General features: G+C 41.2%; 1 protein-coding gene across 1 annotated transcript in view; it reads right to left on the bottom strand.

The window, feature by feature from the left end:
* cspg4 (chondroitin sulfate proteoglycan 4) overlaps positions 1–21,264 on the bottom strand; it is a 91,912-nt gene extending 70,648 nt beyond the window's left edge. Inside the window, exon 1 of the mRNA XM_024282372.2 lies at positions 21,121–21,264. Within this exon, the coding sequence (XP_024138140.1) occupies positions 21,121–21,184 (64 nt within the window). The 5' untranslated portion in view covers positions 21,185–21,264. The remainder of the gene's footprint in view (positions 1–21,120) is intronic.
* Between the last annotated feature and the right edge of the window lie 935 nt (positions 21,265–22,199).

The raw sequence follows: 22,199 nt of genomic DNA, 5'->3' as shown, positions 1-22,199 counted from the left end.
GAGTTTGAAGCAAATTTGGAAGTTATGACTGTAGTTCCTCACATAGCCACTAGAGGCTGGTTTCAGAAGTGAGCATTTAAAAAGTTGCACCAAAAACTGCACATATTTAAAGCATGATGAAATTTTATTTTCTGTTATGTTTCAACTTAAAAAATGACGTCTAGACAACTCTGTTAAAACGTTTTGTTATGGAATCATCCTGGATGAAGGAGAGTTTTCATAGACTTGATTACATACCTTTGTCAGATTCTTAATTTTGGCTCATCCATGAGCATTTATTTGGAATCTCTGATCTGCTAAGTGGTGTAAACTCTAGTCAAAATGGCCAAGCATACTTTTTTGAACTGCTCAGAATCATATGGTTGATGTCAGAGATGATCTGTCCGGTGTATTTGTGTATGTTGTTTGAAAATCTACCACCAAACAGGACTTATCTTTGATCAGTTGAGGGATTGGCCAATTGGAAGTCACCATGCAGAAATAGAAAGGGGGTTCAGAAGGAAAATCTGACAGAAGCTGAACCATATGGTAATTCAGAGGAGTTCAACCCTTTACATATGTCGACACTTAAAAAACATGCTTTTTGACATGCTGTAACTCATCAACCGATTACACAATTATAATGAATGAGTTGAGAAAAACAACTTTTCATTTCAGCTTTGCACTGATATACCAACGAGACACACAGATTTACTCCGGGCTCCCACAACAAGCCTTACAGCTCCGATGCGACCGCTGGAGTCTTAATGTAACTTTTAGTGGGAGAGGAACCTCCACTGCATCCAATCACATCAGACCTCTGCGGTCTGGTGTTTCCGGCGCTCCGAATCCATTACATTGAGTTCAAATTTTTTCAAACAAAATTGGCTAATTTACTTTGTTTTTATTACCACTTCACTAATGTCTGCAGATCAGCACAAGCTGCTATTTTTTGTTTCAGAATCTGCTGTAAATATGTTAGTTGAATGGTTGAAAAGTTATGATAAGTGATCTCTATCCGAGATCACAAATAAAATAATAGAGACCAATCCTTTGACAGCTATCTTTGGTGAACCTCCGCCATTTGTCCCATCTTCCTCATCAGCGTCCACTCTTCTATTGTTACCTTGCTTGGAAGGGATCTAATTTGACTTAGATGGAAGTCTTCGAATTCCCCATCCCTCACAATGTGGATTAAAGAAATACTTCATTTTCTAATACTGGATTTACACCGAAGGGTTCCTTTTTAGGGAATTTCACAAAACATGGGACCCTTTTTTGTTTATATTGACGGACTGAACACTCCATGTGTTGAAGAGTAATTTATCTTTGGCTACAAGAGGAGGGCGATCATGGTCTCACTGTTTTTGTAACAGTTACCTATTTTTATTTTATTATTTTTTCCCCTTTTTCTTTTTTTCTGTTTGCTTACACTGTTTTGTCTGTTTTTGTCTCATTTTATTTCAATGTAGCTCATTGGTGTTTTTGTTGTGGCTCTTTATTATTTTGTGAACATATCTGTCTGATATAGGGGTTTACTGTCATTATGCATAATTCCTTTTGCAGTTTTTGTACCGGTTTGCAAATACAAAAATCAATAAAATAAATGTGGAAAAAAAAGAAACGTTACAGTAAGAATGTCAACACTAGAGCTAAGGTGCCCGTTAAAGGGTTAAATAATATTTAGACTTATGCTAAATAGACAGGAAAGCTAAAAAAAGATCAGAGCCGAAACTAATCAACTAGGAAACAGCAGTACTTATTTAATCTTAACAATTGTGGCAACCTGTAAGATTAGTCATTCGGGGATTTTATTTCATTTACAATCAGTAAATACAGTGTATAGAAACAATCAATAAAAAGAGAGTCATGTCAGAACTTAAGCAGCTGTTTTGCATTTCATTCCTGCAGCTTCCCCCCCTAAAACTCGACATGAGCTTCCAAACTGCCTCAATCCAGCTCAATGACAGGCGAGGGAATGCTGACCTGCATGCACAAAGACATATGTCTGCACAGTCCTCTGGCGGTGCTGCAGAATTTCCACTTTCCAGAGAGAATGTGGTTCTTTCAATAGAATGTGGACTGAATTTAATGCCATTTTAAAAGCAGGCCTGTAAAACACTGAGAAAATATACGCTGAAGACAGAGAGTGGGTGGTTGTTCCAGAAGTTGCTTCTTAAGTTTGAACTGGAAGAAGAAGGGAGGTTACACCTATCAAAACATGTCTTTACCGTGCACACGCTGGTTTTTTTTTTTTTTTTAGCTAGCTGAATGCAGGGGTGGCAATCTGAAGTGCTTCTCTTTCCATAAAATATACGATGCTCATTATCAGCTTTAATCAGAGATACTTGAATCAGGCCTGATTTTTTTTTCTTTATTTCATAAACATGATTGACACTGGGTGTTTCATTTACTAACACAAGTGCAATTTATCCTATTCTCATGTAAATGCTTCAGCAAAGCAGAGACTCTTCAGTGGCATTAGTCACTGCGTTGGGTTTATCACCGGCAAACAGGGGATGTAATATGTTCCGCTTTCAGTCGCCAGAAAACTATTTCTCCTCACAAGTAGCTGCATTTGGATTACACTGACACTTCACTGCAACAACAGCTGCCCAGCAAGTTTGTGCTGAGACTTCCACCAGAAAAGGACCGTGTGATAGATTACAGCAGGCAAATCTTCAGCAGAGAAAGAAAAAAAAAGAAAAAACACCCCAGTACTATTACAGTCTTTCATTTTTCTGCAACTGTGATTGATTGCATCAAACTCTTTGTGTCCTTGCAGCTTTCTGAAACCATTATCCTTCACGTAACTGATGGGCTGTCGGTGTTGATGATGTCTTGCGCAGCGGCGAACATTCATTTTGTTTTTCTGGAAAGTTTATCAAGTCTGGTAAACATTTTTTTTATTGATAGATAGATATTCTTGTCCCCAAAACTTGGATCTCACATGTCAAAGAGCAAAGATTTCTGTTTTTTGTTTTGTTTTTTTTACAACTTTTTTCTAGTTTCTTTTTTGGTCCCTGTGGAGGAAAGCTGCAGAAAATGTGATGACCGACACTGAAACTCATCTTCCTTATCTACACCTCCCCTTCTGACACTAATAAGTAAAGCTGATAAATGTTCTTTTCCTTAACCTGGTGATGAAAAAGCAGCTGGTCGCCTTATTATGAATTCATTAACAGGTGGGGAGTCAAAATCCCATTTCAACAGTTCAGGAATCCGATCCATTTAAAGGACACATTTACGAAATGTTCACTGGTGAACTGGCATCTGGTGTTTTTAAAGCGATACTGGCTGTTAACTTTCCATCCATCTCCAATAACACCACAGAAAACAGTTTATAAACACAAACAAACTCCTGGCCGTATCAGCTGCAGCACGGCTTACTTGTTTTAACAAGTTGACTAGTTGTGTGCTCTTCTTTTTGTATTCCTTAGTCATGAAAACTGTTTTCAACATGTTCTTATGGCATTTTACTAATGATGCAGGGCGTATATAAAGCTGGAAAGTATCTTCCCAGTGATATGTGACATTTTACTACTGTAGTGATCATTGACATAGATTACTGGACATATGAAGGTGTTGACATCACCCATAGGAAATGCATTACCGCCAGCCCGCGTGAAATCAGGTCAAAACTTTCTCCATCATTACCTGATATGTCTATCACCATATTGCAACCTTTCAACAGTGATTAGTCTAAGTCTTTTTAGAGGAACTACTGTTGCCAATCATAAGTGAGCTTGTTTGAAGTCCACACCCCATAGCTAGCGATTCGTTAACTTTATTGCTATATTGGTGCTATCCGTTGTAAAAGTAGCTTTAGCTGTTCATAGGATTACACACTGGCACAAATTTATATACAAGGGACTCCTCAGACTTCTTCCATCATATTTGAGAGTGGCTCTGCAGCACAGATCAGATGGACCTTATGCTCTCTGGTCTCAGGGCGTGTACTTGCTGTCTGTCTCGATTGTTCGGACAGAAAAAGGAAAGATGGCTTTTCAATACAGGGCACCTACAGACTGGAACTTTCTCCAAAAAACAATCCAGCTTTCAAAGCTCACAACGCCTCAGTTTGATGTTATTATGAAGGACCTGGAAACAAAATCACTAATTTGTAACTGTTTTTAGTTAATTAATGTGTTTTATTATGTTTTATTTCATCATATTTATTTATTTTTAGCGTATTTTAATTCAATGACCTGTTTGAGTTTGTGTATTTTTGCCTCTTGACCAGGACTCACTTTAAAAAGAGATCAAGGGATCTCAATGGGATAATTTTTCTTGGTTAAATAATGGTTAAATAAAATAAAATAAATAAAAGAAGAAAACAGAAATGCTAGTTTACTGCTCTATTGGCACTTTCTTAAGTCGTCACCACTTTCTGCCAATCAACAGGTCGCAACAGTGGCTCCACCCCAACCATCCCGTTCTATTTTTCTATGGACCTACAACAGATGGGGTGCCCTCAAGAGATATAAGTCGGAACTGTTTATTGGGTCTATTTAACAATGGAAAAGCTCAAAATACCGGATTGAACCAGATCCCACTGTACCGGTCTGCTCAATGCAAACATGATTAAAATCACTTTGAACCTTCAAGAAAGGCAGAACGGGGCTATATGAGTATACACCATTTACCATTTTCAGAATCCATAGGAGTTAGATTAGTTGGGCAAATGGTCGAAGACTGATCGGTCATTTCCTGTCACCGGGGACAGCTCTGGTGTTAAAACATTAAATTACCAGACAAGGACTGTGTGAACTTCCTGGTTCCCTTCATATTTTCCGTTTCTACCTTCAGAAATACATTGTAAACTTGTTTTTGTTGCTCCAACTGTTAAATCATTGTGTGTTTTCTTCAGTTCAGAAGTTCGTGAATGACAAAAAGCTATGAAGACATAGCAGTTTGGGGTCACCAAATGTAAACTGAACAAACAGCATTTAGACCATGGTCACTGTGGTCTATTCATACAATAGAGATCAATCCCAACAGAAGGTCAGGAATGCTCTTTTGGCTGTGAGGACACAGGGCGCTCCGAGGTCACACATGGTCAGCTGCTTTTATGTTCCCAGAGATCTTCTCCCATGGTCAGAAGCTGACACAACGTGGTGTTTTAGTTTGCACAGTCACCACAAAACTACTGGTTGTTTTGGGTTCCCAGTGATCCCACCTATCATTTGTTTGTGTCTTTTTGATTTTTGAGTCAGAGATTTAGACTCTTGCCTCACATTATTGCATCTTTCTATTGACAAAAACAATGATTCACTGCTTTATTTACAGCCTCTGTAGATTTTATGAAACTCGGGTAATGCCTGAGGACATGCAGAGGTGAAGAAAGATCTGACATTCCTGCACACCGTTATACACAAGGGACTTTTCAACAAACACGGTGGAAGAGTTCACAGCTGGAAAGGGCCGAGTGTGTTTACACAGGAAGGAACACAAGGATAGGCCGTCTTCAATAAGATTTTTATATGAATGACCTACGACCTTTTGAGTTATATATGTTTAGGATAGACAAGGTCACGTAGAAACACCACAGAGTATGAAGGACGGTTTACAATCTTCATGAAAAGGTTGTGAGGAAATCTTTCTTAAAACGTGTTCATGCTAACCCTTCAACATCATAGATGTCCCTGACATCACCGAAATAACAGACGCATTTTGACGTATCGTAACTCTTTGATCATTTTCATTATCAAAAAAATTTCAGATGATTCTGATAATAAGAAAAGTAGCTTTAAACCGGTGGCACTGATGCAGGACAGACTTGTGTCTTTAAGCTCCATTATTTATGAATTTTTACACAGTTTGAGACTGGATCCTGCAGGAAGCTACACCTCCAAACAGGATTTTTAGCGGTTTTGTTGGAACTGAGAAACTTTCTGTGCCAAGTTGGCACAAGAAGCTGAGGTCAATAACCATGTCTGATTGGTTAGATTGATGACTTATATCAGGGGTGTCCAAAGTCAGTCCTCAAGGGCTGGTGTCCAACATATTTTCCAGCCAACCAGGTTATCAGCAGCAGATAAGGCAGGGTTTCTGGACACTGCTGACTTACATGATTAACCTCCAATAATGATGGGTGGAGACAGTAAGGGGTTGAACTGTTGGACCAAAATGAAAGTAATGAGCCAAAAATGGTCCATGAGTCTAAGTGTCCTTAGCCAAGACACATGAAACCAATGTGTCCCAATAGCTTAGCTTAAGCACAATGCTTCTGTAGGCTAGATCAGAAGACCAAATCCGACTCTAGGAGTGGAGGGAGAGACTGAGACAAGGTTTTTTGTGTTTTGCTGGTACCATATATTTTTTAGAATAACAAAAACATACAAAAAAAAGACAAATATACATGATATACATAAATTACATGAATGGCCATTCAAAGGAAAGAAAAGATCCCAAAAAAAGAAGAGTTCGTGTTATGGATCAGGTTCTGGTTAAAGTCCAACAGACTGGGTGACCTGTCCATGCACCCAGTTGTTCTCGAGTCCAAAGAAAATTCAAAAACGACCAAATGTCCAACAGAAAGAACGTGCTCCAACTACGTATATAGATTGGTCGCTCGAAGGGCAAAAAAACAGAAAAAAGAAGAAAGGCGGCTGTGAAAAAGCCTCCTACCAGCCTGACCAGAGCAGGAGAAAGTATTTAGTGGAGTAGGAATTTTCCATGACATCCAAAGTTATGTTTCGGTTCCAGGCTCTAGCTTGCCATCAACACCTGGCCAGTTCGTAGTCTAACTCTGCTCTCAAACGCTCTTTCGCCACGGGTCGGCACTGGTAGTTGGCCCCTCCAGCAAACTCGCCCTGAGCATGCCCCGAGCTACTCCCGGCAGCCTGTTAGGGGCGGAGTTTATCACTTCCGATTTGGCGTGCTTGGCCACGTGACCTCATTACGCAGCTGCGTCTGACGCACAGACGTAAAGACGCACTGCCGGTGTATTAAACCGAGGAGTTATTATTTATTGATATTTATATTTTATGTTGTGTTTATTTTAGTGAAGGTTTCCACCCGGGCTACACACAGAATCCCACATTACTACTGGTCGTTATAGGTTGGCGCCAATGCTACCCAGAATATACACTGGTCCTTTTGCAGTACATCTCCCTTGCATTGCGTGGAAGGTCCATGACCATCAGTTAGTTTACATTGTCTCTGTTGGCTCTCCGGTCCATCCCCCCTGGCTCCCAGAGGAATGGTTTGTCCAGCCACCCCAGTGTTGAGTAGTTCAGTCTTCTTTCTCCTCTAACCCAAAACTTAAGTAATCAAGCCTCACGTACTCTCCTTCCTCACAGAGACCTTATAAAATGCATGTTTTGTATCAAAGGTTTTAGCAAAAATGGACACCAGTGTTCTCTGCAGCGTTATCGTGCATTATTGTGTGGGTATGTCATAAAATGTTATTTTGAAACCCAGACCTGTTTCCCATTTGTCTGGCTTTTTGCCCCAGCATCGATGCGTCAACAGACTGGAAATAGAGGGACGGACTTGAGATCCAGACATGATGGAGGCCAGTTAAACATTCCAGTTGATTAATGAACGTTCTATTTTTTTTGTGTCAATGCAACAGAGATGGACCAGTCAGCCAGTTATTGTTTGAAAGTGTGTCTTCATGAGTGAATGGGACTTTAAGTTCTTTGGGCCTTCTAAGAAGGTAGAAAAGCACTATATAAGTATATTACGTTTACCATTTAAGTTCTTGGTATGAAACCTGGTCCTGTTTGGATGAACACAGAACTAATGTTCTGGGAATTGTAAATGCTTTTTAGACCAATCAGGTGAAATTGAGTAATTTCCCACACTAGTGTACTGCGATACAAGGGTTGAAAAGCACTGAGCTAAACTCTAATACATCACACAAGTTCTCAGTCTGGATTTTTATTTTTCCCGATAAACCAAGGAGAGGCAAAAATTCCAAAGTCTAAAAGAAGGAATCTTCTCTCTGTAGTTACAAAATACAACTGATTTTAGCTGATTTGTCAAATTTGTTCAGTTCCATCTCCTATTTCATCGTCTGTTCACCTTCCCCCCTCATGCGTTTAACATCTCAGCATCTGCCATAACAAATGGGTGTGAAACCTCTCTCCACAAAGAGCTCGACTGTGTAAAGTTGTGAAGCAGTGACGTGTGTTTGAGTGGGCCCATCGACAGGTCGCTCCTTTATTCCAGACGGCAGACGGCCAAGGGGTGAGTAAAAAAAAACAAAAAACAAATTCTCTGGACACATTATTTCCTCTGGTTATTTTAAGCCTGCGTAAAAAGAGAGATGACGACACTTGCTCCGGCCTTCTAACACTGAAATCTGTGTGAACCACAGCACATAAAGAATGCATGCCCTCACACGCAAACAACAACAAAAAAGCCCTCTCCATCCTACGTATCCCGCCCCCCGCTGCCAACCTCATTTGAGGCAACATGGTCTTTTGTTGGGTCTTCAGCTATATTTATCTGGTGCAAGCTATTCCTGTATGTCACCCACCAGATGCTGGAACTGCTGCTATCCCCAACCCCGCTGATCCTGTCTGAACCCAGCCTGTAATGATGCCGTCTGGCCTCAAATTACTCAGAGTGTTTCGTGCTCCCTCAGCGGTGTTGATGAAGATCTTGAGCGGGACAGGAGCTGGCACCGCTACGCCTTCCTATCAAGCGAGGAGTGAAAGGAGGCCCTCCCAAACTGCAATCTCCCGGTGCCGTGCTGTGGGGGTAGCGGAGCGGCAAACCGCGATAAAAGGGGACCGCATGTTTATTTTACATTGCAGATAATCCTCCCTGTGGACAATCGACGCTATCAGGTTTTTGCGAGACTGTCAAAAGCGCAATCCAAATGCAGACACATTTCATGTCTATCAGCAAGTTTTACTATATCTCCACACCACCCAGTAAATACCCACTCTGATGAAAAAGAAGGTGTTTTTGGTGTTGAAACATGTTCTTATGGTGTTTTTCTGATGATAGAGGACAGATATTTAAAGAATTAAGTTCTGATTTTCCATTTCCTAAACAGCTCTGTCCCTTTTGGGGTCATGAGGGTGCCGGAGTCTATACTGGCCACTCCTGGGCAAAGGCAAGATACACCGTGGACAGGTCGCCATCCGTCGCTGGGCCACTATCATACACACTCACATTCATTTATAGAATTCCCCTGCGGGGATAAATAAAGGTGATCTGGAATCTTCACTCTTAGGGGCAATTAACCAATTAAGGTATAAAGCATGTTTTTGAAAGGTGGGAGGAAGCCCTGGAGGAAACCCATTCATGCACGGGGAGAACATGCGAACTCCACACAGAAAGGTCCCCTGTTAGTGATTCTGTTTCAGGTCCTTCACCTGGGACATGAACCAGGGACCTTCCTGCTGTGAGGAAAGAGCGCTAAACGCTGTGCCCCCCAAAAAACTATTGAATTTGAAAAATTGAATTTCTGAGTATTTCTTTAAAGTCCCCCTGTGATGAAAATCTTGTTTTTTGAGTTTTTAACATGTATTTGTGGCATTTTTCTTATGAAAGAGAACAAATGTAATAAGAAATAATTTCACTTTCGCATTTCCGAGTGTTACTCCTTTTAAATCTGTCAATCAAACTGTCGCAGAAAATCTCTATTTAAATTAATGAACAGTTAAAACGTCATGATTGCTCCGCTGCACATGCACTAAACCCCTCATCTGGCCCAACAAGCGAGAAGAGAAGATAATCTTCTCGTTTACTGCAGTCAAATGAGCTGCCGTTCGCATTTCTGTGGTCAAATCAGCATCACTGGATTTTTTCGTGAGTTTCATACAATACTTACTTTAGCAGGACTGAGAACGCTGGATAATTCTCCACCAGACTCCACAGAGCTTCCTGATGTGACCACGGAAATACGAACGGCGGCTCATTTGACCGCAGCTGTAGAGGATCGGTGAAAGTTTGGTCCGCGAAGCTCTGAGCTTCCTCGTCCGAGCTGACATCCAGCTCTAAACCAAACTGCTAGACAGTTTTGTGGAGCAGTGGTGATGATTTACGCTACCGAGACATGGGGCCACCATAATCAGACAGGGGGGGTCCGGGACAGATCACCTCCAAAAGCCACGACGGAAGCTTCAGATCAACATAAAAAATAGCTTTTTAAGACATTTAGGTTGTGGGATTTTGGTTAAAAACATCATAATCATAATTAAAACACTACTGAGACAAAATTTGTTTTAAAAAGGGCAGATTTATAATGAAGGAAATCCGCTGGGCGGGCCACAAGGTCCTTGCTCTAACTTAGATGTGAGGTATTATAAGCTAGGGGGACTGTGAACGAAAACATCTTGGTTATGGGTGACGGGAAGGGGGATCGGGGTTGCTCCGGGCTACAACTCAAAGACAAATTTCTAATAAACTATTGCAGAAACTACGTCATAGAGAATAATCTTTTTTTTTTTTTTTTTACATTTTGGCTAAAAGCTGCATAATTATGATCAAAAGACAACTAGGAACACTTTACAAATAGATCAAACGACGATTTGATTGGGTCTTTAAGAAACTCATTGAAATGTACAGTTATATCTTAGATGTAACTGGTGATTAGAAGAGAAAAAAAATGTTAGTGGGATCTGATGTCCCATGATTAGCTACTGTAGCCTTGTGCTTCTGAGTCATTTCCCCCCCGGGGGCAAAGGAGACTCCCGAGACATGCAACACATTTCTCTTTATTTAAAACTGTGAGTCATGTGCAAAAAAAAAAGACTTCTGTCTCTGGTGAACACAACAGTCCCTCAACAGAATAAAGCTCCATTCATGTGAAATTCAACACATTTTTATTAGAGATGCCAAACAGTGTTGACTTGTTTTCATTTGATCGGTGTGAGCTCGCGTTTTCAAGTTCCTATTGTTCAAAGCTAGCCGAGTTTCCAGGGACGGGTGCTTTGATGGTTGGGAGAAATGTTCTGACTGAGTTTAGTGCTGCATCGCTGCTGTTTCATCTGCATGCCGATGAAGATTGCAGGGAAACCGTTTGATTAAAGACTTCATGTGCATTTTGCTTTTTCAAGCAGATCTACAATAAATCAGCTCAAACATCCATGCACGGCCCTCAGAGTTTGCTTTCTTTTTTTTTACTCTGCTGTCCTCTTTGGTCTGATCTCTTGACCCAGACATATCACATGTGAGCTACACAAAGTAAAAACTGTTTCTGTGTCTTATTCAAAACATAAAAATCCTATCATATGATTATTTAGTTAACTGAACTCATGGTAAACGATCAGGAGAATCTCAGCAGTCGATCATGGGAAAAAAGGCTAATGAATGAGGGTCCCTTTGTTGGAGAAGCTTTTTTTTCTGCTTTAATTCATACTCTCCAGATAAGAGAAACAATAGCAGCCGTGAACGAGTGCATTCATCTTCAAGTCGCTGATGAAACAGACAATTCTTGAAAAATAAAAATCTAAAAAAAGAAGGAGCCCACAGAGGCGGCTCCTATCGAGACATCTGGTCATGCATAATTCCTGCTTATTGAAAAGCTTGGCAGTTCTGTGCTGATGAGAGTTCTCTCTGGAGTTTTTCAGTTTGGGCACCAAACTCCCCCAACAAGCCTTATCAAAAACAAACACTCACAGCTCCGCTCAGAATGTGAGCCATTCTTTTCTCAGGGCTGCGGCGTGGCGGATTAGAAACGCGCTCCAGGTTGTGGCCTCTCCGAGACTCTAATACATGCCACACTTTCTTCTGCTTATTATTGTTGCAGCGGAGACATCGTGATGGAGTGGCGGAATGTCCATGATGGAGGAACTCAGGACTGCCCTGCAGTCTGTGGAGGACTTCGGCAAAGATACAGGAAGCAAACAAACATATATACAAATGTTGTTAACCACACCCACATTCCCAATGTAGTCATATGTCAAATCCTTTCATTCAGCTTGAACCAACAATTCATGTGTTCAATTTTCACAATATTCCAGTTAAAAATGTGTGAGCAACAGGAGATTTTATGTGAACTAACCACGCTAACGCTATTCAAAATCGACAACTTTAATTCTAATGTTTTTTCACAAGGATCTTTCTAATCATTCTATATTATTCTGTAATAACTTCAAAACTTCTTTTGGACATCACTGACTTGTGTTGTGGTTTCCATTAGTGGATTTTGAAATATTTCTTTATTTTTGAGCCCCATAAGACAATTTGGGCCCGTTGACTTTTTTGACGGTTTCTCCCGCCGGGATGTCACACTGTAACAAAAGAAAAGTTAGGCAAACTGAAAATTGTAAGGCAACAAACTTCAGTAGAAGTTGAGCACTTAAACTTGAAATTTTCAGTTATGCTTTTAAGTTTGTCTGACTTTCAATTTTCAGTTTTTCTAACTCACATAAAAGTTGAAGAGATTTAAAAATTTTAACTGTAGCAATCCTGACTTGCACTTGATTAGGATGATCGCACATCTTGAGATGTGAACCCATGTGTGACAGCTCTTCTCTTAATGTTGTTAGCTTCATATAAACACACTAACAATGGATTTCCAACATTATTTGAACTAAAATACATACAAGGGAACACTTATCTGGGCAGGCTGCTTAACCTCCAATCAGCACTAGCAGATACTGAGACTACTTCAAGACCAACCCCAAAAGTTGGAGTTCCCGCATTTCACAGCAAAAGCATGACAGTTAGCAGAACTTTGGCAGCTTCAACTTCAAGACATGAGTTCTGACAACTCCTAAAATAATGTTGAACTATTTTGGTTTGTTGTACTGACTTAAATTGTTACACCTAATGAGTAAAACCTATATCTTCCAATTTTAACAACTTAAAATGCTTTTTCATTACAAAAAATCCAGGTAGTTTTTTTTTTTACAGTGGACCTTTTTTGTGGGTGCGGAGAGATGTGTGTCGTTCACAATGCTCAAATAATTTTTCACTTTTTATGGGTTGTGTGCACATTTTGAGTATGAGGCGGGGGTCAAATATTTGCTCAAATGCCCAGTAAAAAAGTAAAGTTGCAAAAATAATATGGTCCTTACAGCCCTTGATAGCTGCGGGCCATAATAAACAATTATCATTGGAATGGTTTAAACCAATGCACAGTTAGCTGATTATTCCTTTATTCATTTTTGTTTTTGGCCAATAAAGGAAGACTTGATTACCTCTGGTTGCAATAAACTGTGCTGCGACCATTGAGTTAATGTTGAGTGTTCTGCTTGTTTACTCATGCAGCCCTAATTCCATGCTGCTGCTCCTGCTGCTGCTGCAGGTTCGACTCTGTCCTTTGCTTCACCAGTAATTGCATAGTTACATAGTAATAACAACAATCCTTAATCCTAAATTGCCATTTATGGACCATAAATCTGGGTGTAGACCATCCATCACTGAAGGGCTTCAAGCACCCCCCCAACCCATCACCGTCCCATCGGGATCTTATCTCGTAGACATGAGCGTAAGGTGACCTTTCACCTTCGACATGCAGACTTGGGCCGCATACAGACACTCCTTTGTGTACACACCCAGAGGTAAATGAGGCCTGCGTGTGTGGGCCGTCCTCCCAACTCTTCATTAAACATAATCTGAGCATTGCTCTTAACAGGCAGCATCCTCAAAGAGAAATGTGCAAGAGACATCATTTGCCAAGGGTGTGTGGGGTGTGTTTGTGTGTGTGTGTGGGAGGTGGTGGTTCTTAAGATGAAGGACACATCCTTTTTGAGGGATTTTGGCACCACAAAAGGAGAAACTGAGTGCTTCTGCTTTTTACAGTCATAACTTCCCATGATTCACGGGGAAAATCTTCATCTCAAGCATCTGCTAAAGTCATGAAGGACAACCTGAGAGCTGCTTTGTGTGTTCTTTCTACTCTATCGACTTTGTACAACACATACTGTATGTTGATGGATGGGACAGCATTTCTGGAAGTTGGGACATCCCTGTATAGAGATGAATTCCCACAGACAGTCTGACAACAAGGCATCAATTAGCCAGCTTAGGGGCTTTGGGGGTAAAAATAGGCCCGTTGGACCTGTAGGTTTTTGCTGAGTTTACCCTCTTTGACTCATACTTTGAGTAAGTAATCAGTAGGGCTGAGTTTCAACAGTAATTTCCAGAATTGATTCGATTCGATTCACCATAGCCTTGATTGGTGTGTTTTGTACATAGAGCCCGAAAACTGACTTAAAAACTCACAAGATGTGCGTCAGTGGTCATTTGAATGCATGTTCCCGAGGGCGATGTGAATGTAGCATAAGCACTCAAATGATGACTAGTAAAATCAAGATTTTGAATCATCGACATCAATATCTTATGTTTCTTCACCAGTTTCCTTCCAACTTTATGACTTTGTTGCCACGATAGCCATTTGGTAATCTAACTTCTCCCCAAGGTTAGCCACGGAAAGTGCAAGTCCAAATGATTCTGTTACAGGGATCCTTCAAAGTCTAGAGGCATAATGTTTGACTTTGCCCCGTCAAAGTCGCCGTAATCAAGCATGTTCAGGTACTTTCCTGTTCAATCTGTCTTCTAAATGAAGGCTTTTAAATCGAGCGATTTTGCAAAAATGAAGGCTGAAATTTATCCCGTGTAAATTGTTTCAAGGTTTCAACAGTCACTTGATAAGGATCAAGCAGCTGTAGCAGCAATTATGTGAAGTAAATAATGAAACGGGCAGCAGACTTCTCCCATTTAAAGCCCTCATTTTCTGCAGCTTGGAGCTGACAGGCGTATCTGACTGTATCAGTTCACCTGAAGGAGCAGAGGTGGTCTGGTTTCTGCAGACACCTTTAATGGGACAGAGGGGATCTCTGCTACAGGAATTAAATCCTCAGTAGACATTTTTTTTTTTACATTTTTGGCTGTGACTCCATGAATTCTTCTGGAGGGTGGGGGCTGGGCACAATGCTCCTGCAGCCAACTTCAGATTCTTGCAGCAATGTTTGCTTTGGGCCAGATTCCCCCCCCAAATAGTGAATAAACCATGAAACTGTGAAACTTTTCTCTGCAAAAGTGGCAGGAAGAAACAGCAGGCGTCTAGAAGCGAGACTGTTAAATGATGAGAGACATGATCAATATTGATAGCCTGGCAAGCGGCAAGATATTACGAGTTTCTTGAAGGTTGTTCAAGAAATACTGATCATTTTTACCTTTTATTGAACGACTATTAACAACCTACTTTGATGAAAACTATGTTTTTGGCGTTTTTAAACATGTTCCTGTGGCATTTTTTTGATGATGGAGGGCATACATTCAGAAAATTAGGATTAAAGTTGCATTTCAATTTATTCAAACTACTTAAATATAAGAACAGACAAAACATTGCCATTTACAAAAAAAAAATCATATTTGTGAGGTAGAAAAAACAAGCTCCCTGCTCCGTCCCATTCTGATGCATCTACTTGTAGATGACTAGATCCATGAACGTCTTTGTCTTCCTCGTCTGAGATGGGATGTGACTCAAAACTATATTTTTTTTGCACCAGTAGGATTGTGAGGGGCTGTAAGCTAGCAGGAAACAGATGGATGATGAGAAGTAGGGGCGTCCTTCCAACAGTTCTGCCCACAACTCAGAGGTTAACTTCTAATGAACTACTGTTGCTCTGAATTATGCCCAAGAAAATGACACACATATCTTAATTTTAGCTAAAACATATACTAATGTAAATAAAAGACAAATGGGATCACTTTTACAGTACGATTGGACCTTAAAGGATAACCAAAGAGGACAGGTGGAGGCTGACTCCATTCTCAGTCCAGATTTGCCAAAAAGGGGGCGAGGCTAGTGGAGGCGGACTGAGCAGCAGAGGTGTGGCTTGGATCTCTGATTGACAGTTAGGTCAGCTGGGTACCGTACGCTGGGTTTTCAATTTTGAGAGTGGTACTGGGCAAAGTGATAGAAGTTTCTCCACAGAACTTCCTTTGGAGGTTAAAGATTTTTCGCTTCTCCATTCTCCTGAGGTCGGCGCTCATGGTTCAGAACCTTTTTGTTGAGAACCGCTGAGCCAAGACACTGATTTTGCAATGCCTGACAGACAGCAGGGCTGCCAGCGCAGCTGAGAGTTTGCAGGTCCAAAGGAGACCCGTATCTGAGAGTGGTAAAATGCTGCTAGCATCAAAGCTAATAAAGGGTAACGTTTTAAGCAAACAATTTCGAGTGAAATGTTCTTTGCAAATCCATCAACAGAATGGAGTTTGCTTTAATTCAGTACCATAAAAATCAACCTCTGTTGCCTAACTTTCAAGTCCACTGGAAAGTTGTGGTAATAGATTTTTGACAACTGAAGGCAAAAAACTACGAGCCATGCTAAAGCTAACAAGATAACGACCAACCGTTACTGAATTAAAGATGGGCGGGGCTTTTATACTGGAGCTGCAGAGCATGAAGATGTGAAATTTCTGGGACTTTCACCAGTTCACCAAAATGGTTTTTGACTATAATTTCAGGAATTAAACAAGTGTATCTAAATTTGTCAGAAATGTGACAACGACCACCAGATAGAATTTTTAAAGGCCCATTTATAAAGGTCAACAGCCAAAGAAACGTTGATTTAGTGTTCGGTTACCCTTTAACGACATATTACAGCCTCACAAAATTGAGGAGCAGAACGGAGACATTCCATATGGAGAGAGCAGAATGCGAGCCGTCTATTCTGCATCCCAACTATAAACACTCTGCATTTTTTGGACGTGCACCAGGACCCTTGCCTCCTTCCCTGTCCTAACATCATGTTGTGTTTAGACTAAAAGGTGAGCCCAGGGTCACACGTTTGTGGGAGCCGGCGTGAGCGGCACAGGGCTTAATCTCATCAATTTCCCATCTCAAATATTGGACTTGTTAATCTTCTGCGCAGACACTTGTAGTCTCCCCTTCCTGCTGTCATGGAACACACAGAGGCCTTGTAGATCCACATGTCACAGAGTCAAGGCAAATTTTCCGTTTGGCTTCTAACTTGTTACCATGGAGACTTCAGGCTCCAAATGTTTTCTTGTAAGAGCTTAAGAGTGACAGCAAAAGGGGGCAAATCATCCATAAAACCCTCATAGATCAGGAATATATGATGATTTGGATGATTGGGGTGAAGCTTCTGATTTCTTTTTTAATTTGCACATTTGTTGAGTTTATTTTTAAGACAAAAGGCTTTAAATTGAGTCATAAATTTAACAATGGAGTTGAGAGGCTCTTTATGAGGTAAAAATGTGATATTTTACTTTTATTTTTTTGGTGGAAGGAAAGTTTTACAGTACAGCCGCAAACTCAGCATCTCTTTGACAATGCATCAATTATTCAGCTAGTTTACGGTTTGGAAATATCTGCTCAGCCATGTTTTTTTTCCCCAAACTTTGGTAGAGTGGGGGGACAACAGGAACAACTTTAATGGCGGCCGAAGAGACCCAGAGCTGCAGGGTGTTGCAGAGGCTCGGAACAGGAAGACGTCATGTCCAATTTCAGATACGGCCATGATAAAGTGAGCATCCCTTCGAGTGGAAAAATTGCTCTCACATGGCTGCTCAATACAGAGACATTCAGCCTGTCTGTTTCAGCGGCAGAAAAGATGTCACAGGAAATTCAGCGGCAGAAGGTTTCGCTGTGTTTCTGAGGAACACAAAGTTGTCATTGTATGAAAAAAAAAAAAGGATGCCAATCTGGTCAGTAGGCTTTCAAACACTGAGACCTGCGACATTTAAACTCATCACAGGAGCAAAACCCTGTGAAAGCCCTCTGGGTAATCTGTGGAGGATTCTCTCAACAGCTTGTGGTAGGTATTTTGTGGAGCAAAGCGGGGGCCAAAATCTAATCAGAGACTTGGTACATCTGGTCAGCATTAGCATTTAGCTCTCCAGGGTCACTGAGTGAGTACTGTTCACGCCGAGGCAGCCAGAAATGTGCCAACAGATAATTAGATAAGCAGAAACTCTTCCCCCTGCATGCTTTTTTCTTGTTTCATCCTTCCCTTTTCCCCTTTGATTAGAGGAACATTTGGTCTCAGATCTGTGAAAAATGAGTCCTGCTGCATCATCTAACTAGTCGGGGCTGACTGTAATGCATGGAAACTTCAGTATCTTCTGCAAATTGCCACTGAATGCTGAATACGCTCTGACAGCCGCAAGCTGGCTGGGAGTTCTGCAGAGTCTTCAGCTGAGGTGTCACCGTCCCAGCAGCCAGTGGGGCTTATCTGTAAATGAGCAAACAGAGGCAGACTGCTCTTTTCATGCCTGTGATGAACAGATCACAGCGCAGGAGAAATGGATCCAACACCCAGACGGAGATAGTTCTGTAGGCTCGTTTCAAACAGGTGGAGCGTATCGATACATTTCACATGAGACACTCGGGAATGAACCATAAAGAAGGTGGACAAGACCGCCCTAAAGCAATGCAACTACTGGGCAGTTGGGGGCAGTATTGCCCAGAAAAGGTTATATTTAGGAAAAAAAATGGCTGCACTTCTTCCTTAATTACAAGACGTTTTTCAACTTTTTTACTTGGACTTCTTCAGGTTCACCAAACTGGTAGGGTTTTTTTTTACCCATAATGCACAGCCTTTCTACTGTTTAGCCCTTTGGAGGATCGGAAATAAACTCGGCCAAGTTAGCACTTTGAAAGATAAGTTTATATAAACAGAAACATTGGCCTTCGACGTTTCGACAGCTTTTATGGTCACGCATCGCGACACAAGTTTATGAGCGTTTTTGGGTTCTATGTATGAAATGTCACTGAATGACCACTGAGAGTTAAGCCAGGCTGAACTTTGACCAATCAGGGATTTGGCTTTGGCAGGAACATACGGGTGGTTGCCCCTTTGCTCCAAGTTTTCGTATGTTAGAATAAAGATGTCAAAAGAAAAAGCCTGAAGCAAGACTTCAACATCTTCCACCAACATTCCTCCAACTGTGGTGGCAGACATGCACTAGAAAAGAGTAGAAAAAGAAGAAGAAGCCCCTCCCTGCTTGTCTAGTGTGAACAACATAGGCCAGGGGTCTGCAACCAAGGAGCCATTTGGGTTGATTTTTCGCTGATCACAACCCTTCAGGAGCCACAAGGTCTTAGCTCACCCTTTAGAGAATTAAGACTCTGATTTGTATTTAGGTTATTGCTCCTATTATGCTAAACATAAATGAACATTTTTAGCATAAAAAACATAAATAAAAATAGTCTTCTTTCTAAATAACTTTTGACAGAGTTTCCTATGACGTCCTTTCAAAATAAAAGATTTCCTGTGTCAAATAGGATCAAGCTCAATGTAACAAAGGATAATATAAAGAGTAAAAAACAGTTTATGGTGCATCTCTGCCAGAAATGTATATATATTTAAAAAAAACAAAATTAAATCAGAGCAATAATCAGAGCAATTTTTTACTGTGTTTTTGAAGCATAAGGGGGCACTTACAATACTTCAACTTATTTAAAAATAGAAAATCTGCCTAATATCCCTTAAATATCAATGTTGGTTCTTCCTACTGACCTCAGATTGATTTTCTGTGGTACATGGCGATCACGAATTTGTCGAAATGTTGTGGCTCAACTTTGTTAAACTACAAACCGCTCTATGGATTGTTGGAACATCCCAGAGTGGTACGTGATGTACTTCAACTGTTTGTGAAGAGATTGAAAACATACATTATTTTTTACTTTACAGCTGTTTTTTTGCTTTAGTTACTATTTAAAATTACAAACTTTTTTTGCCTAAGTCAGAGAGCCACAATGGAGGGGTAAAAGAGCCACATATGGCTCCGGAGCCTCAGGTTGCAGACCCCTGACATAGATTAATTGGAGTTCAAGAATGCACGTCATGTGCCTGGTGGTGGCATAAAAAAGTTCAGTAGGAGGTTCCCGGAAAAAAAAATTCCTTAATGCAAATCAGACCAGCCATGGATGCAACCATCAGTGCCACCAACAAAGCTTCATCATCTTGATCAAACAATGTTTTCATGACTTTGCTGCTAATAAGACATTCATGCACAAGCAGTCATTGTTGACTGCTTCACTTATTGTCCCACTCTAATCATCTTTTGATCTCGTTAAAGTCTTTCCAGTGGTCTTTTGATTGTGGTTTTGTATTTTTAGCCAAAATAAAAAGTTCTGGGTTGTTTTCTAGAACATACTTTCTAAAAAGCAGTAATAGCTTATTAGCAATTCGCCTCTGAGTTGTGGGTGTGGCTATTGGTGCAGAGTAGGTCCGCCCCCTTCTCCATCATTCATCCGTTTGCACAAAAATGGCGAGCAACATCTGGACTATAAGGCTGTACAGTTCTGGGCTAGATTCCAGCTCAGACGAAAAAAACAAAATAAAGACGCACATGGATCTAGTCATCAGCAAGTGGATGCATCAAAATGTGGTGGAGCAAGAAGCTTCTGGCCTGCCCACTGTAGCCTCTATTTCACAAATAAGGGTTTTTTTGTGTATGCTTCTGATTAATTTCAATCAAGAAATGCTCAGCTATGCAATTTTAAGCTTAATTTTCTTTAAACATAAATTATCCATCATCAGAAAAATAGCATATTAAAAACACCAAAAACACAATTGTAATTGTTTTCAAGTAGAAATGGATTCAAACATCTCAGGGCAAAATGGAGGAAAAGAGAGCAAAAAAAATAAATAAATAAATAATGAATTAAGTTTAGAAAATGCAACACTCCACTCAGTAGACAACAAGACAAACCCATGAGGCAAATCCAATGAAGGTGTGCATGTTACACTGCACTCAAACTCTGTGGAGTCTTTGTATTGTGAAGCGGGAGCTCCTCAGCACTCACTCTGACTTTCATTCCTCCGCTCAGGGCAGATGAGGAGTCAAAGAGCTATTCATTGCTCCTGCTGAGGCTCCTCAGCTCCTGCCTCTCGGGCGACCCGTCCCCAGTGCAAACATTCTCAAGAGAAAAATGTATACGGACGTTCAGTTAAGGCTGAGAGACTACAAGGAAGCTTTTAGGGGAGAGAGCGGCAGATGTTTTCTGGTCCATGGTGTTGGGTTTCATGCCAGAGAGGGAAGGATCCATCACAATGAATGAAGCCAGTTCTTTTTAGCGTGAAAGGAGCGAGAAGAAGAAGTGGTATCTTTTTTGAGACATGACCTCACCAGTCTATGAAGATGTGATTAATGCAGCGGGACAGCTTCAGTCAGGGACAGAGATCTGTTCTCTTGTGACAGAGGGAAGCAGGAGGAGAGGGTACTGACAGAGTGATTTGCAGTGGCACTTACCTCCATGACAGGGGCCGGGGAGGGACAGCAGCACGGCCAGGAAGGCACCGATGAGGAGTCTCATGATTGCCTCGTTGGAAGTTAAGTCCCCCTTCTCTCACGTTAAACACTTTCCATTCAGAATGGGCTGAATGACTTTCCAGCTTTGGGACCTGCTGTGGGGTTCTGAGGGGCAGGACGGGGCGGGACCTCTTCAGAGACGCCCTCTTTTTTTCCCCTCCTCAGGACTCCCGAACACACTCATCTTTCTTTCTGCTGACCCAGCACTTAAAAAAGTTGCGACCACTTTCAGAAGCAGCTCGCGTTCTCATTTTTGAGTTTGCGCCGGCTCCTGCAGCCACGCACCAACACGGCCTCTCTTCTCGCAGGAACTCACATGTGGGTTTGCTGCTTTCTCTCAGTCTGTCATTAAAGCAGCCCCACAGATCAGCAGCTGCCGTCTGCAAGGATAAACCTTTTTACTTTTAATTAAAACCACATCAGGTTGCCTAATTCTCTTTCAATCAATGCCTTGCTCCTCGTGTTTTCTCTTCCACAAATCTGCTAATTACGCCTCAAAGATGCCGCTGGTGTCGTCAGTCTCACTTCTTCAGTGACGGACAGCGTTCAGATGGAAGAGTCTGACTGCTTTACTGACCCAGGGCTAGCAGATAAAGACTTTAATTGTGGTGCCCGCTGATGCTGATAGTTCCCAGCGCTCGGCTTTCCCTTTCATTTTTTTTTTCCTCATGGCACTCCACCTGAGAATTTTCTAATTTGATAATAATATTAAAGCTCAAATTCACTCTCGGAGCTGGAACGTTCAATTTTCAGTGCTCTCGCAGCCAGCCAGCCAGCTGGCAAATTATTCACGATTCGTCCTGACAGCTGAAGTAGGAATACAATTAGAATTTCCATAATACTTTCTGATTCATTGTTGACTGGAGCCCATGACGTTCAATTAGACTCTCTTTCAAGTGTACAAACAACTCTTCAGAGATGATCAGCAAAATAAATGGGATAAAGAAAACAAGTCAAAATGATGAATGAGTTTGAAATAGTGGGTTTGAACTGTCAGTGGATTTTGGGGAGTTTTGTTG

The sequence above is a fragment of the Oryzias melastigma genome, linkage group LG6, assembly GCF_002922805.2.
Source record: "Oryzias melastigma strain HK-1 linkage group LG6, ASM292280v2, whole genome shotgun sequence".
NCBI lineage: Eukaryota > Metazoa > Chordata > Actinopteri > Beloniformes > Adrianichthyidae > Oryzias > Oryzias melastigma.
This window is presented reverse-complemented; position numbering and strand designations above follow the sequence as displayed.